Raw genomic sequence first — 13,034 nt, forward strand, 5'->3', positions numbered from 1 at the left:
TTTTGTATATATATATTTTTTTTTGGTATTACTTTTTTTCAGCTCAACTGCTCGTTGTCTTTCTTATTATTGTATATGTATGTGTGTTGTTTTTGCATTCACTAAATGCCTTTGGGAAATTCGTGCAGCAAAAAATCTTTGGGCTCAAACAGCAATGATGCCGTCAACGTGGCCTTATTAATTAGAACACGCGCCCCACAGTTGGTTTCGTTTTCATCTTTTATTTTTATTTTTTTTTTTTTTTGGTATTTTTTTGCTCTCCGCCAGATCGACACTTAATGCAATTTCAACCAACATTCCCGGTGCTCCACACAGTTTTAGGTAATTTAAATTCATTGCAATTTTCGGACGGTCCGAGCGTCATTTGCATATGAATGAAAAGAGTTGATGCCAAGCCAAACGAGAGCCACAGTACAAAAAAGGACACCGTTAAGAGAAAAGTCAAGCTAAGTGCCATTCATGACCATCATATTTAATAATAAGAGCGTTTATATCATTAATCAACTGAGAAGAAAAAGAAATACAGGGTATTTATATGACATTCTACCAGATCTAAAGCTTGACACACTATTTAAGATTTAGAAATATATTGTCATTATCATTGTCATTGTCATTGTCATTCTCATTCTCATTGTCATCGTCATTATCATTGTCATTGCCATTGTCATTGTCACTGTCATTGTCATTGTCATTGTCATTGTCATTGTCATTGTCATTGTCATTGTCATTGTCATTGTCATTGTCATTGTCATTGTCATTGTCATTGTCATTGTCATTGTCATTGTCATTGTCGCTTGTACAAAATAACCAAAGCAGATAGCAAAAGAAAACCAGGACAATTGTAGTTATACTAGAATTTTCTATATTTTTTTATTTATTTATATTTTCGGTACACTCATGGTATCTTTGAATAGAGACCGCAGCTAAGAACAGTGGAGAGAAGACTGTGACTGTGTAACTGAAGACAACTAACTATGACAAATTCAAAAATTTTAAAAATAAACTAAATCAGGCAACCAATCGCAGTAGAAGTGTTACACCGGGACAAAACTGAATTCAATTGAATTGATGTGAACATCATCTGTACCAGAACGTTAGCCTGGCTAGATAGACTTGCAGAGTGCAACAGAAATTTCATTTTGTAAATCCAGTATTTAGCCAAGTGCTGCCCCTCTCATTGTACGTTAAGTTTGGGCATTAGGATGTCGCAGTTTCGGCTGCAGCCGCCTCCTCGTTGACTTTTATAATATCCTTTTCGATGGTCATCTTGAGCTTCTGCAGATCAATGTCCAAGTAAATTTTGCGCTCGTATTTGCTGGCCAGTTTATCGATGGTGCTGTTCAAATGCTTCTTGAATATCTCCAGCACTTCGCTGTCATTGGGACCGATCGTCATGTGTCCGTTCAAACAGCGTTGGAATTCATCTTCGGCTAGTGCTTCGGCGAGCTTATCCTCAATGGAGTCTTGCTGCTTGCGAATCAGCTCGATATCAGTCTCCAGTTGGCTCTTCTCGCGATGGAGTGCCTCAAAGTTGTACATTTTCATTTTCAGCTCTTGGGTTAGGATAACGCCGGGGTTCAACTGACGGGCAAAAAATCGTGACTGTGGGTACATTTCAGGCTCGTGAAGAGTGCTGCCTCCTCACGAAATCGATATTGAGTATTTAAATGGAATTTTGGTGTGAATTTCTATTGGCTTGAAGGGAGGCAGTAAATTTTTTTTATTATTCCAATACAAACAATTATTTCAAAAGCCTGCCTGATAGTAGAGCATTATATATGTATGTATATGTTACTTATATCTATATTTATTTATATATAAATATAGTGTTTTTATATCTGCGAAACCTGAAGCTTAAATCTTCATTAACATTTCGCACTGCGAATTCGCATGAAATTAAGGCCACAGCAATCTCATTTCCGTGTATTTTTCGCGTAAAACTCACACGCCCGCACACAATCACGTTAAATGGTAGCGAGAGACGGCGTGCGAAAGAGATGCTGCAAATTAAATTGCGTATACGCACAGTTGCCACTGTGGTAGCTGCGGCTACATCAATGCGCGTTCTGTTGACTCTATCGTTAAGTGCATAAATTGAATAATGCGTCGCGGCAGCAGTAGCAATAGCAGCAGCAGCAGCAGCAGCAGTGTCAACTCAGTCACCGATAGAGTTACCAGATCGCCATGTTTGCGCTTTAAATTTATTGAATTTCCTCTTTGGCGGAAAAAGCGAGCCACATAAACCATTATTTTATTACTTTATCTATCGATGCGACCCGCGTGGCAGCTACAACTGACCGCAAATTTACCAAAATCTCGTTAGCTCTTTAGTTGCCATAAACTGAACTATTTTATACACACATATGTATATATATTTATTGTATATATGTGTCTACGTATATTCACTCTATATACTCGTATTTGCTACAGTAGCTGCTGTGTTTTTGTGCATAGTCGTTTGTCTTTTGGCTAGAGCATTCAATCAAAGTTATTTGAATGCAGTCTAGCGAAATGCAAATGAAATGCATTTAACAAGTTGTTGCAACTTCTTGCAGCTCACAGCAGCTTAGCGCACAACTTAATTTACATTTATATCCACAGATCTGGCTGGCGGCAAGACCAAATAAAGCCAAACTAAAACTTTTATTGACATTGCCCAGGACCAGCAGCACCACAAAAGGGAGGAACAAAAGGAGCGTACGCTTGGTATACTTTATTTATTTGTTCTTACTTACTTTGTTTTGGGTTAAGCATTAATGCCCAGAAGATTCGACTCCATATAGTTCTGTACGCACTTGCCAGACAGAATTGCTTGCATTTTACATATTGTATGAACACTTAAATTAATTAAATCACATTGACCAAGAGCTAAGCCAGACGAGTTTAGCTTTAATTGTGGACGTTACTTTGATTGAATGACTGACTGACTGACTGAATCAGTGGGTCAGTGAGTCAGTGAGTGAGACTGAGTGATTGGCTATTCAGCAGCTTGAAGTCAAACATTTACCACTTGGCTGCATAAGCAGACAGCTGCAATTGCCAACTGTTTTGACTGTCCTTTAAAAATATTTGGACAATCGGTCGGTCAGAGGCAAGCTGGGGGCATATATATATCATCATCATTTAATACAGTTTCCTTTTGTTCATTGACTTGAAAGTCACGCACTTTATTTGAAATACATAAATATATACGTTTTCTTTGCTTTGATAACTTCAGTCTGATTGTCTCTGCATTGAATCACTGCACAATTTGGACTGTCTCGCACAATCAAAGCCAACGTCTTTCATTTACATTTTGAACAAAAAATATATATGTATGTATGTCTTAAACTAATCAGTAAGCAAATTCCCTGAATTTGACTTGAATCGGCTTTCTTTCTTTATTAATTTATTTTATTGATATTATTTTTATTAATTATTCAAAAAGCGGTAGCCATCATGAAAAATATATTCTATTATACTCAATATAAAAAGCTTGTATATATAAACTAAACTATAAAGTAAATTCAAATTCCTCTATGCAAATGAACAAGCTAAGACCTAAATGACTTCTCAAATTTATCATTGATGGCTGAAATTAATTGTAATTTCATGAATTGCATTTGAGTCAAGTCGAGCTCGAACATTAAGTGAATAAATTACACTGCAATCATTCAAGCATTTTCAAAATCTAGCAGCAAAGCACTCAAGACAGACACCAAGAGCCACTCAATACTGGGCCATCAATAACAATTGGAAGCCACAAGTTCAGCTAATTTGCTCAACGAGCAGGGATACTCATAAAAAAAAAATAAAAAATAAAATGAAAAGGATACTAGGCATTTCGAAATTTTGAAGGTCGATTCTCCATTCTCTCTCTGATTATGATAAATGGCCGCAGCTAGCATATTTCAGAACGGTGCTGAAAAATGGAGTGATGCGATAATGAGGCATTATTAATATCATCTGGCGACTTATTTAGTGACAGTGCAAAATTATGCAAAGTTGGACGCGACATTGACGACGGCGTATCCATTGTCGTCCGTTCAGACTTAACCCGTTCTGTGTGCCTATCTGCGAAGATACAAAGAAAGGGCAGAAGACAAAACATAAAAAATAGAAGTATAAAAAAAAAATAAGCCTCGGCACTCTGGGCGCTCTTCAAAGTGTCAAGAAAACAAATGACGGTCAATTTCTTGTGTTTATTTTGCAGTTATACTCATTAAAAATAGATATGAGGAGTGTGTTGTTTATCTGGCAACGAATACAACAGTCATTAAGGAAATGACGGACGAAAGTGGGAAATAATGGGTTGAGTTGTTCTAGAGATGTCTGTAGCTCAGTCTGGCTGGCTTTAAGTATTTTCGTTTATTTATTTCGTTGAGCTTAATTTTTATAAAATTAATATTTTATATTTTTTGCTTATAAATACTCATATATTTTTGTTTGTTTTATTTGTAGTTAAATTTTTTAATTTTACACATTTTTCAAACCTTTTTTGTTTTTCTTATGTTAATGGCTTTATATCAATTTTCCCTCCTCAATAAATTTATATTTTATTTCGTATATTTTTGCCCATCTATTGTAAATCGATCAAAAGTAGATTTAAGTAAAGCTAAGAAGCAAAACAAAGTAAAACTAATTCAGTTTTACATATACACAGACACCATGCAGACTTTCCCTTTTGACTATCAGCACTTGATAAGAAAGTACTACAGGGTACTTTCTATTCCTGGACTGCACGCCAACAAACTCCTACTTTTTATGACAGACCAGAGAGACTGTTAAGACATATAAATATATATATATACACTGGCCAAGTTTTTTTTGTGGGTGTGTGTGGCAAGTGGCAAGTGTTAAACTTTTCGTATACGCAACGCTGCCTTTGCTGCCACTTGACAGGAGCGAAACGACGAAGGACGCAGGAGACGTAAAGCGCAGCGAAGCTTAAGGCAAATATCCATCTAGGACAGGTTGGTAACTCGAGAACATAAAAGGGCTTTCGGCTGCTCGCACAAAGGAATAAAATGAAGCCTATTAAAAACGAAAGGCAAGTATTAGATTTACACAAGATGCGGTCTTATCATAAATATATATATACATGTAAATAAATAAAAAAAAAAATAAAAAAATAAAAAACCATTCCCTCGGCTTTAAAATAATTTTTTTTCGACAGTTGCTAAGCAACGCGGCTTTTATTTCATTTTTTAATCATTTCCCAGGCAAATCTAATGATGAAAATTAATACACATAGATAATGGGCTTCTGGTTTGGCTATTTTCCCACAGGCTCAGCCACGCCTCCTACTGCCTACTGCCTGCTGCCGCTGCCTCTGCCGCTTCGCCTGTGCGCGTGTGTAATCTGCTTAGTGTCATTTAATTGCGAGCCCAACTTTAATTAGCTAATCAACAATTTATGCACCATTAATTATGTTAAGAAGCTCTTGTAATTTCTATAGAAATTATATGTATATAAATACGCGTATATATCTGTATATATAAACCTATTCAATCTTGAAATTAATTCGGCAAGTTCCGAGCTTTCAATAAGAAAAATTGAATTATATTTCTCGTATATATATATTAAAATTTATGTTCAACCAAAGTCATTCGCTTGGACTTAATATGATGACCAGCAGACGGCGCAAGCTTAAGTCGTTAAGCATCGCTTTTTTATTTCTTTTACATTTTATATTTAATTATCTTACTTTATGCGATTAAGAAGCCCGACAAATTGATAAATATATAAATTAATTTCGCATTTTCGTTTTTATTCTCTTATGATAATATGCAATTGTATATTGAAATTTAAATTGAAGCTGATGCATTAAGCTTTAATTTAAGCAACTGACCCACAGATGGCGCCACTTTAAGTAGTAAGTGGATATTTTTACGCTTTTCTGGTTTGCTTTACTTAGTTTTTAAGTACTTGAATAATGTTTATTATTATTATTTTCCCCTTTTTTTTACGAGTATTGGTCAACATGATATGAAGGCTAGCAGATGACGTCGCTTGCTGACACATCGTCAAAGATTTTCTTCAATTTCCTATTTGCTATTTTGCATATATAAGCAAAAAAAAAAAAAAAAAAAAAAATGCAGCTTTCCATGCTCTGGTCATGTCAGTCAGCAGAAATATTTCTATTCTCCCCCTTCTCTCACCCTCACTCTTTCTCTCTCTCTCCCTCTCTTTATATAAATGCAGCAATCCTCAGCACTTTTTAGATATATGAGCCGAAAAAAAGAGAACATTTTAAACTAAAAGCAATTCGGGAATTGACAGGAATTTTCGAGTAGTGCAACTGAGCGGAATTCGGAATTTGTTTTATTTTGCACGCACACAAAACGATCTCAAGTGGAAAAATGTTTAGAGTGAAAACAAATAATTGTACTCTACATCCACATGAGAGACTGGAAAATTAATTAAACTCCCTGTCAATGCAGGGCAAGGCACAAAATGCTCTATTGCGAAAGGCCCATTCGTGGGCCTAGCTGTTGCTTTTCAATTTGCCTGCCGAGCACAAATGGCCGAAGAACACAGAAAATGGCAATAAAATATGGCTGGGGTGATAAGAATGATAAGGAAACTATGCCAAGCCACCAAGCTCAGCGAAAATGTGCGTGTGCGAGCGTGTGTGTGTGTGTGTGTGGCACACAACAAAAGCCGGTTATATATATATATATATATATATATATGTACAATATATACATATAAAGCATAGAAAGGTGGCAGACAACAACAAGGACAACCGTCGCATAAATCAAAACAAATTGCAAAGAATTGTGCCACAATGGCAAAAAATATACGTTACAATGAAGCTTGAACAGCTGCATGATACTCTGGCAATAGCCAAAAAGTTACTAAGATGATAAATGTTTTAATATATTAATAATTACTAAAGTAATTACTAAAGTTAATATTATATTGGCTTAGTGCAAAAATCTATTAACTCTATCCATTTACAATAGTTGCAGACTCCAAACCAAATACACTCCCTTTACAGCCTCAACGAGCATAAAATGTATATATGTATATAAAAAATTCGTATTATGCTAGAAGCGCACACAATAAAAAGGACAATGGACCCACCGTGAAAGGTAGCAACTCATCAGCTAATCCTAACGAATGGCGAATGGCGAATGCCCGATGCGAAACGGGGCTTAACGGTCGAATGAATCAGACGCTGGGCGGATGATGGCAAATATGACGGCAGCCCAGCTATAGAGGGGAGTGGGGGGTGAGGAGCAGGCGTTGAAGTTGGTGAACGTAGCTGGAAATGTCGCCGGCCCATAATGTTGCTCAATCATGTAAAACATGGGCAATTAGCAGCGAGAGACAGATAGCGCAGAAGGTACCAATGTGAGACATAATGCATTGCCTCAAAAGTGGGCGTATGCATGGGCGTGGGCGTGGCTTGGTATTGCAGAGCTATGCAGTCCATTTGGCGTTTTGCAGGCATATTGAATTTCACTTTGGTAATTTACGTAATTGCGCAACAGTATTACGAGCAAGCAGGAGGCGATGGGGGGTGGGAGGGGGTGAGGTTGGGGAGCTTGGCGTAGACTCGCCACATACTACATAATTGCAATTATTATTAGTTGGTTGCATTGCCTCTCTGCCTTTATTCTTCTGCCTCTGCCTCTGCCTCTGCGTTTGCCTCTGCCTCTGCTTCTTCTTCTGCTTGTGCCTGAGCAAATTTAGCTGTGTGAATTTATATGCTTCACATGCATATATTATAGGCTGCGTAATTGCAATGCGGAAAATTAAGCCAGACAACTGATGTGGCGCTCAGACTGGCACAAGCAGAATACCAAATGTGTCATATGTAGTGCACTAGGCTATATGCCAGATAAACTAATTAAAATTGATACGAGTAAACAGAGTCAAAGCTCAAGTCTTCACTCTCACTTTAGCTGATCCTGAATGCCCTAGACATTAATGCGTAGAGCTTGACAGGTGAGAGACTAGAAGCACGAAACAAATGCATTTTACTTTCAATTATACTTTAATCTTATTATATTGTACTAATGTATTATAAATTAAAGCGCGAAATTAACTTTTTATCTCCAACACGTCAAATTCTCAAAGTCCGCTGCTGTCTATGATTGATAACTAATTCAGATAGGACTTCTGTGGAGGTCTCGCATATAATAATAATAATAACAATAACAACCCAATCAATAACTGTTAAGCATATGACAAGTGCTTACTTAATTTGATACATTATATTTTTCTACAAACGACTTTGGCCTTACCTAACTTTTTTTTTTTGGTTTTCTTTTTGTATTTTGCTGCCACAGACAACGAGCAAGATACAAGTTTGATACGCTTGATACTACCTTGTTGTAGCTACAAAGGTTCCGAGAATTCCCCAATAGATAAAGCCCGAAACACATTTTCACATTAGTGCAAACGACTTTTGAGCATGGCGGAGAAGCGCAGATAAGATAAACTTGAACTGAACTCGGAAATACATGTTTAGTGTTTCTTGGTGTTGATTAATACAACAATTGCTTAAGAGAATCGATAGATGTTTTCGTATTTATTATACGTCACAATTCATTGCCCAGGCAGCACCACATATATGAGAGAGATAGGGAGATAGAGAGAGATAGCGAGCTATGTGTGCTGCAGAGATAAACTGATTTATGTGGGCACACATCTATTTGCTTAAACCATCATAACTTTAAGTACTGGCTACTTATGCGGAATTTCCACAGGCACGCCCCCATTTGGATGCCGAGTGCCGCCTCCGTGCCGCTTACAACATTGTTAGGGTAAGAGAAAACAAATCGCTGCCATCAGTTGCGAGCGCAATGTTTAAAGAGCGTTTTAAAATTCAGCGTATGTTGCGCTTGTTTTTGTAGTCCTTGTAATTGTTGTAGCTGCTGCTGCTGTTGTTGCTATTGTTCTGGCTGTTTGCTTTTGTAACTGTTGTTGCTGTTGCTGCTGTTGGCTGGCATGTCTGTATATTATTTCATACGCACGCTGCTTAAGCATGGCAATAAATTTGGCGCAAATTTTCATATGCGTCGTCAACAAATGCGCCAAAGCAGAAAACGCACGCAGCGTCCTCAAACGTTGCCACCCGCATACGCCCCCAACGACCACACACGGGGCCACCCCCTGCGCCCCCTCCGGCTCCAACACCCACAACACACACGCTGCTGCGGTTACACAGGCAATGAAGCATGCTACCCAAAAACCGAAATGTAGCTGACATAAGCCTCGCGCTGCCTGGCTGCCTGCGCTGCTCTGCATCCTTTGTGCTGTTGTCCTTCCGCTGCTGCTGCTGCTGCTGCTACTTCTGCTGCTTCTTCAACTTGTTGTTCTCACTGAGTTTTTGTTTTTTGTAATTTTCAATTTGAGCGTCCAACATGTTGCACATGCCACATGAGGCTGGCGTTTTGCTACCCAAAACCATTTAGTGACAAATTAAGTGCGCTTATATACGTGTTAATTTCCAAATGCTCAACGTTGTTTCTTCATATACGGAAATTACGTATACGTTGTGTACGAGTGAAACATGTCAGCACGTTCCAGCTGCATGATACTCGTTAATAGCTGTGAAACCCGAAATGAATCCGTTAAGAAATGATTAAACATTAGTCAGTCTCGGCATGGAAAACGGTTCAATTGTTACATCTTTTGCTAAGATAAATTACGTATACGACGTGTGCTGGAATAGATAGATGGGAAGGAAATGCCTATACTTGGACTTAATATGTTTACATATATGAAATGTGTGAAAAGTTTTTAATCTTTTATATGAATACTTAGATATAATCTGTATAGGCCACATACTTAGGTAGACCTGGCAGATACTACAAAATAAATTTCATCCTAATCAGGATGACGAGCATTTCCCAAAAGTACTGCAAATTATGAAAACTTGTGCTTTGGCAATTATACGCATTTGTATAATTATCACGTCATTATCATGTCATTATCACGTTCTGAAAGCTTTATTCAGACTTTTAGTTATTGTAATGAAATAAGTTTTATAGTTGAGTCGATTCTTTAATAGTTCTGCATATTTATAGAGCTGAATCTGCATATTTATAGAGCTGAAATATGTGTCATAAATTGTTAAAGTTATTTTGAAGACTCTAAGTCTGATGTCGTATAAGAAAATTACGTATGCGCCGAGTGAGCTGCGAATACGAAATGCGTTGCAGTTATTTATGCGCAACCAATTACTTAATGCTCTTAAGGAGTCAGTAAAATAATAGTATATAAATTGATATATGCTATTATTATTGTTTTCATTATTTTTGTGCACTAGTCAGAAAATTTTAAATTTATTCTAACAAGTAAATCATTTTTTCTACAGCATAAAAAAAAATAAATAAATAAAAATATATTATTATATATGAAGTATATGAATGTGTACATCATAGAATATTTTGAATTATATATTGGCTATACAATTTAAATAGTCTATAGAATACATACATACATACTTACATACAATCTATATAATCACCATTCGAGTTAACTCCATAGCAACATCTGAGCATCTATACAAATCTCTTTCTTCCACTCTCATCCCAATGCACAGCCAAAAGCATTCAATATACTCCCATTTTATCTCATGAACAGGCATACCGAAAGGAAACGCGCAGCTTAACGCAATTTATTAAACATTTGCGCACAAATTGTTTATTTTGTTGCCAAGTTTATGGCCAGCGCGCGGCCAAATGCTGAGCTGAATGATCGAGACCCACTTTATGAGTCGAACAATCGCTGCCGGTGCCATTTGAGGCTCAGTCTGGGCATAATTTCAGTTTCAGTTTGAGTTTGAGTTTGAGTTTCGATTTAACTGTCGCGCTTTATGCGAGGCCAATAAGAAAAACAAACGATAAGCGATAGCATAACGGACATTGTAGTTGTTGCGCTTTTATGACAATGTGGCGAATGTGGCAAAATTGCGGCAATTGCGGCAATTGCGGCATTAAAATGCAGAGAGCCGAGTGCATTATGACTTAATTTTTATGCGACATGTTCATAACTTTTATGTGCTGCCAAAAGGTGCAATAAACACCCGGCCACATTTACCTCAGCCACATCCTTTTCCTCATTCACATCCTCATCAAATATTACACGTAATTGGCCACTTCAACGGGTCACGTCGCCGTGTCTCCGTGTCGCTGCACAACCTTTGCCATTGCCTGCGCTCTCTTCTCTCTCTCCCTCTCTCTCTCTCTCATTCTGTGCAGCCCCTTGCCCCGTGCCCACTTTATTAGGCGGCTGCTACAAGTTGTTGACGGTCTCGGCGACTGCAACTCCAAAATGCGAATATGTGACAATAGCAGCTGCTGCAGCCATTTAACAAATTGCATTCCATTTGAGCGCAGCATTTATCCTGTGGCCATTCGACGACAAACCAACAGCAGCAGCAGAAACTTTAACTGAACTGCTTCCGAATTCTCTTTGACAAACAACAATTTCATGGCAGCTACAGAAATGGCTGTCTATCTATAAAATCTATAGACGGTTTCGTATTGAAAGAGCGTATAAATTAAATAAGTTATATACAATAAATACATTTTAGCTGAGTTTGGTAAATTTGTTCAAGTTTTTTATAAAAATATGTATTTTTATATTGATGGAGAGTTTTATTATTTAAAATATTATTTATTTAAAAATAAATATGAAGATGGTGGTAAAAATGTGTTTGGTAAATACATTTTAAAAATAGTTGAACAGGATTAAGTAAACAAATCAAATCAAATTTTGTATTGTAGTTTGTATGATTTAAAAGATATGAAGGAATCATAGTTTGAAGTTGTTAAACATTTTATGATAAGAGAAATTCATTAAAAAAATATATATATTTTTGCTAGAGGTGAATTTAAATGAATGTTGAGCTTATGCTATGAGCATAGCATGGAAAACTTAATAAAAAAAAATTGCAAAGATTTTTTGTTCATTTTTCTCTTTGAAATTAAAATTAAGAGAGTCCTGAATTCTTTATTACCTTACTGAAAAGACTTAAAATGTAATACCTTCGAAAATGGACTGAAAACTAATATGCGTAACATTTCATTATTGCGGAATGCAAGCGAAATGCAAGCGTAAATGTTAAACATGTGTAAATGGTCAAGAAGTCTGACAATTTCTTGGCCACAATGGCCACAGGACATGTTTCACTTTAGTACAGAGCTGAGCAGGGCAGTCTCTAACATAAATATGCAGCAGTTGGACGAAATATATATGCACAAATATATGTATGTATATCCGTTGCTATGTATTTTTAGTGAAATTCAAAACTATATTATGCTGCTGGCCACGCTCCAAGCACTGAAACATGAAACGCTGCACTCGGGGTAGAGCAAACAGTGGCAGAGCTGAAAGAGCGACGGCAGCAGGAGCAGGAGGAGGAGGAGGAGCAGCAGCGGCAAAGGTAGTCTAGGGATAGAGAGATGGAGTTGCGACTCAGACAAAGGGCAGAGTCAACTGACCGAACAGTCCGAACCGAGTTGGACTAAGTCACGTCACGAACGTCAGAAGAGGATGCTCATTGTTTGCAGACGTAAGTAAATGTACATAAAATTTATTTCAGCTCATGTGTTCTGCAGAGAGCGAGACGGTGTGTATCGAATGTGCGGGGGATGGGGGGCCGAAGCCATGGAAATATATGCAGATGTGACCAGTTTCTTGACTTTGCCCTTTTTGTTTTTGCAATACACTTATATATAGATTTTATATGCGAGGCAACAACCATAACACACACACAAGCACACACACATGTACACATACACAGACACACACTTATTTATATACTCTCAATCAATCGAAAATCGAAGCAAATGCGCTGCATTTGTCCAAATTCAATTTGTATTTTTTTCTCTCTCTCTTTTTATATTTATTTATAAAGCCTTAAAGCGTCGCATATATTGATGTCCTGCTGAAGAGATTGATAAGCACCTCAAGGACCAGAGTTTTCTAAACATTATAAAGTTGTATATGCTGAAAATTTAAGTATGAAAAGTTTTTATGGAAAACTATAATTATATACTTATCGGTTTTTAATACGAGTTTAAGATGCAAAG

At 37.1% G+C, this 13,034-nt stretch overlaps 1 protein-coding gene across 1 annotated transcript; it reads right to left on the minus strand.

Annotated features, from left to right (window-relative positions):
* Positions 1-839: 839 nt before the first annotated feature.
* On the minus strand, positions 840-1,787 carry LOC108620693 (uncharacterized). The gene has a single exon (XM_018017599.2). The coding sequence runs from the start codon at positions 1,612-1,614 to the stop codon at positions 1,198-1,200; it is 417 nt and encodes a 138-aa protein (XP_017873088.1). The 5' UTR covers positions 1,615-1,787; the 3' UTR covers positions 840-1,197.
* Between the last annotated feature and the right edge of the window lie 11,247 nt (positions 1,788-13,034).

This window comes from Drosophila arizonae, chromosome 3 (assembly GCF_054131065.1).
Source record: "Drosophila arizonae isolate 15081-1271.41 chromosome 3, UAZ_ARI_1.0, whole genome shotgun sequence".
In the NCBI taxonomy this organism is placed as follows: domain Eukaryota; kingdom Metazoa; phylum Arthropoda; class Insecta; order Diptera; family Drosophilidae; genus Drosophila; species Drosophila arizonae.

What these genes read in the sequence shown, in the direction of transcription:
- LOC108620693 (XM_018017599.2), bottom strand. Translation starts at nt 1,614, where the DNA reads ATGTACCCACAGTCACGATTTTTTGCCCGTCAGTTGAACCCCGGCGTT.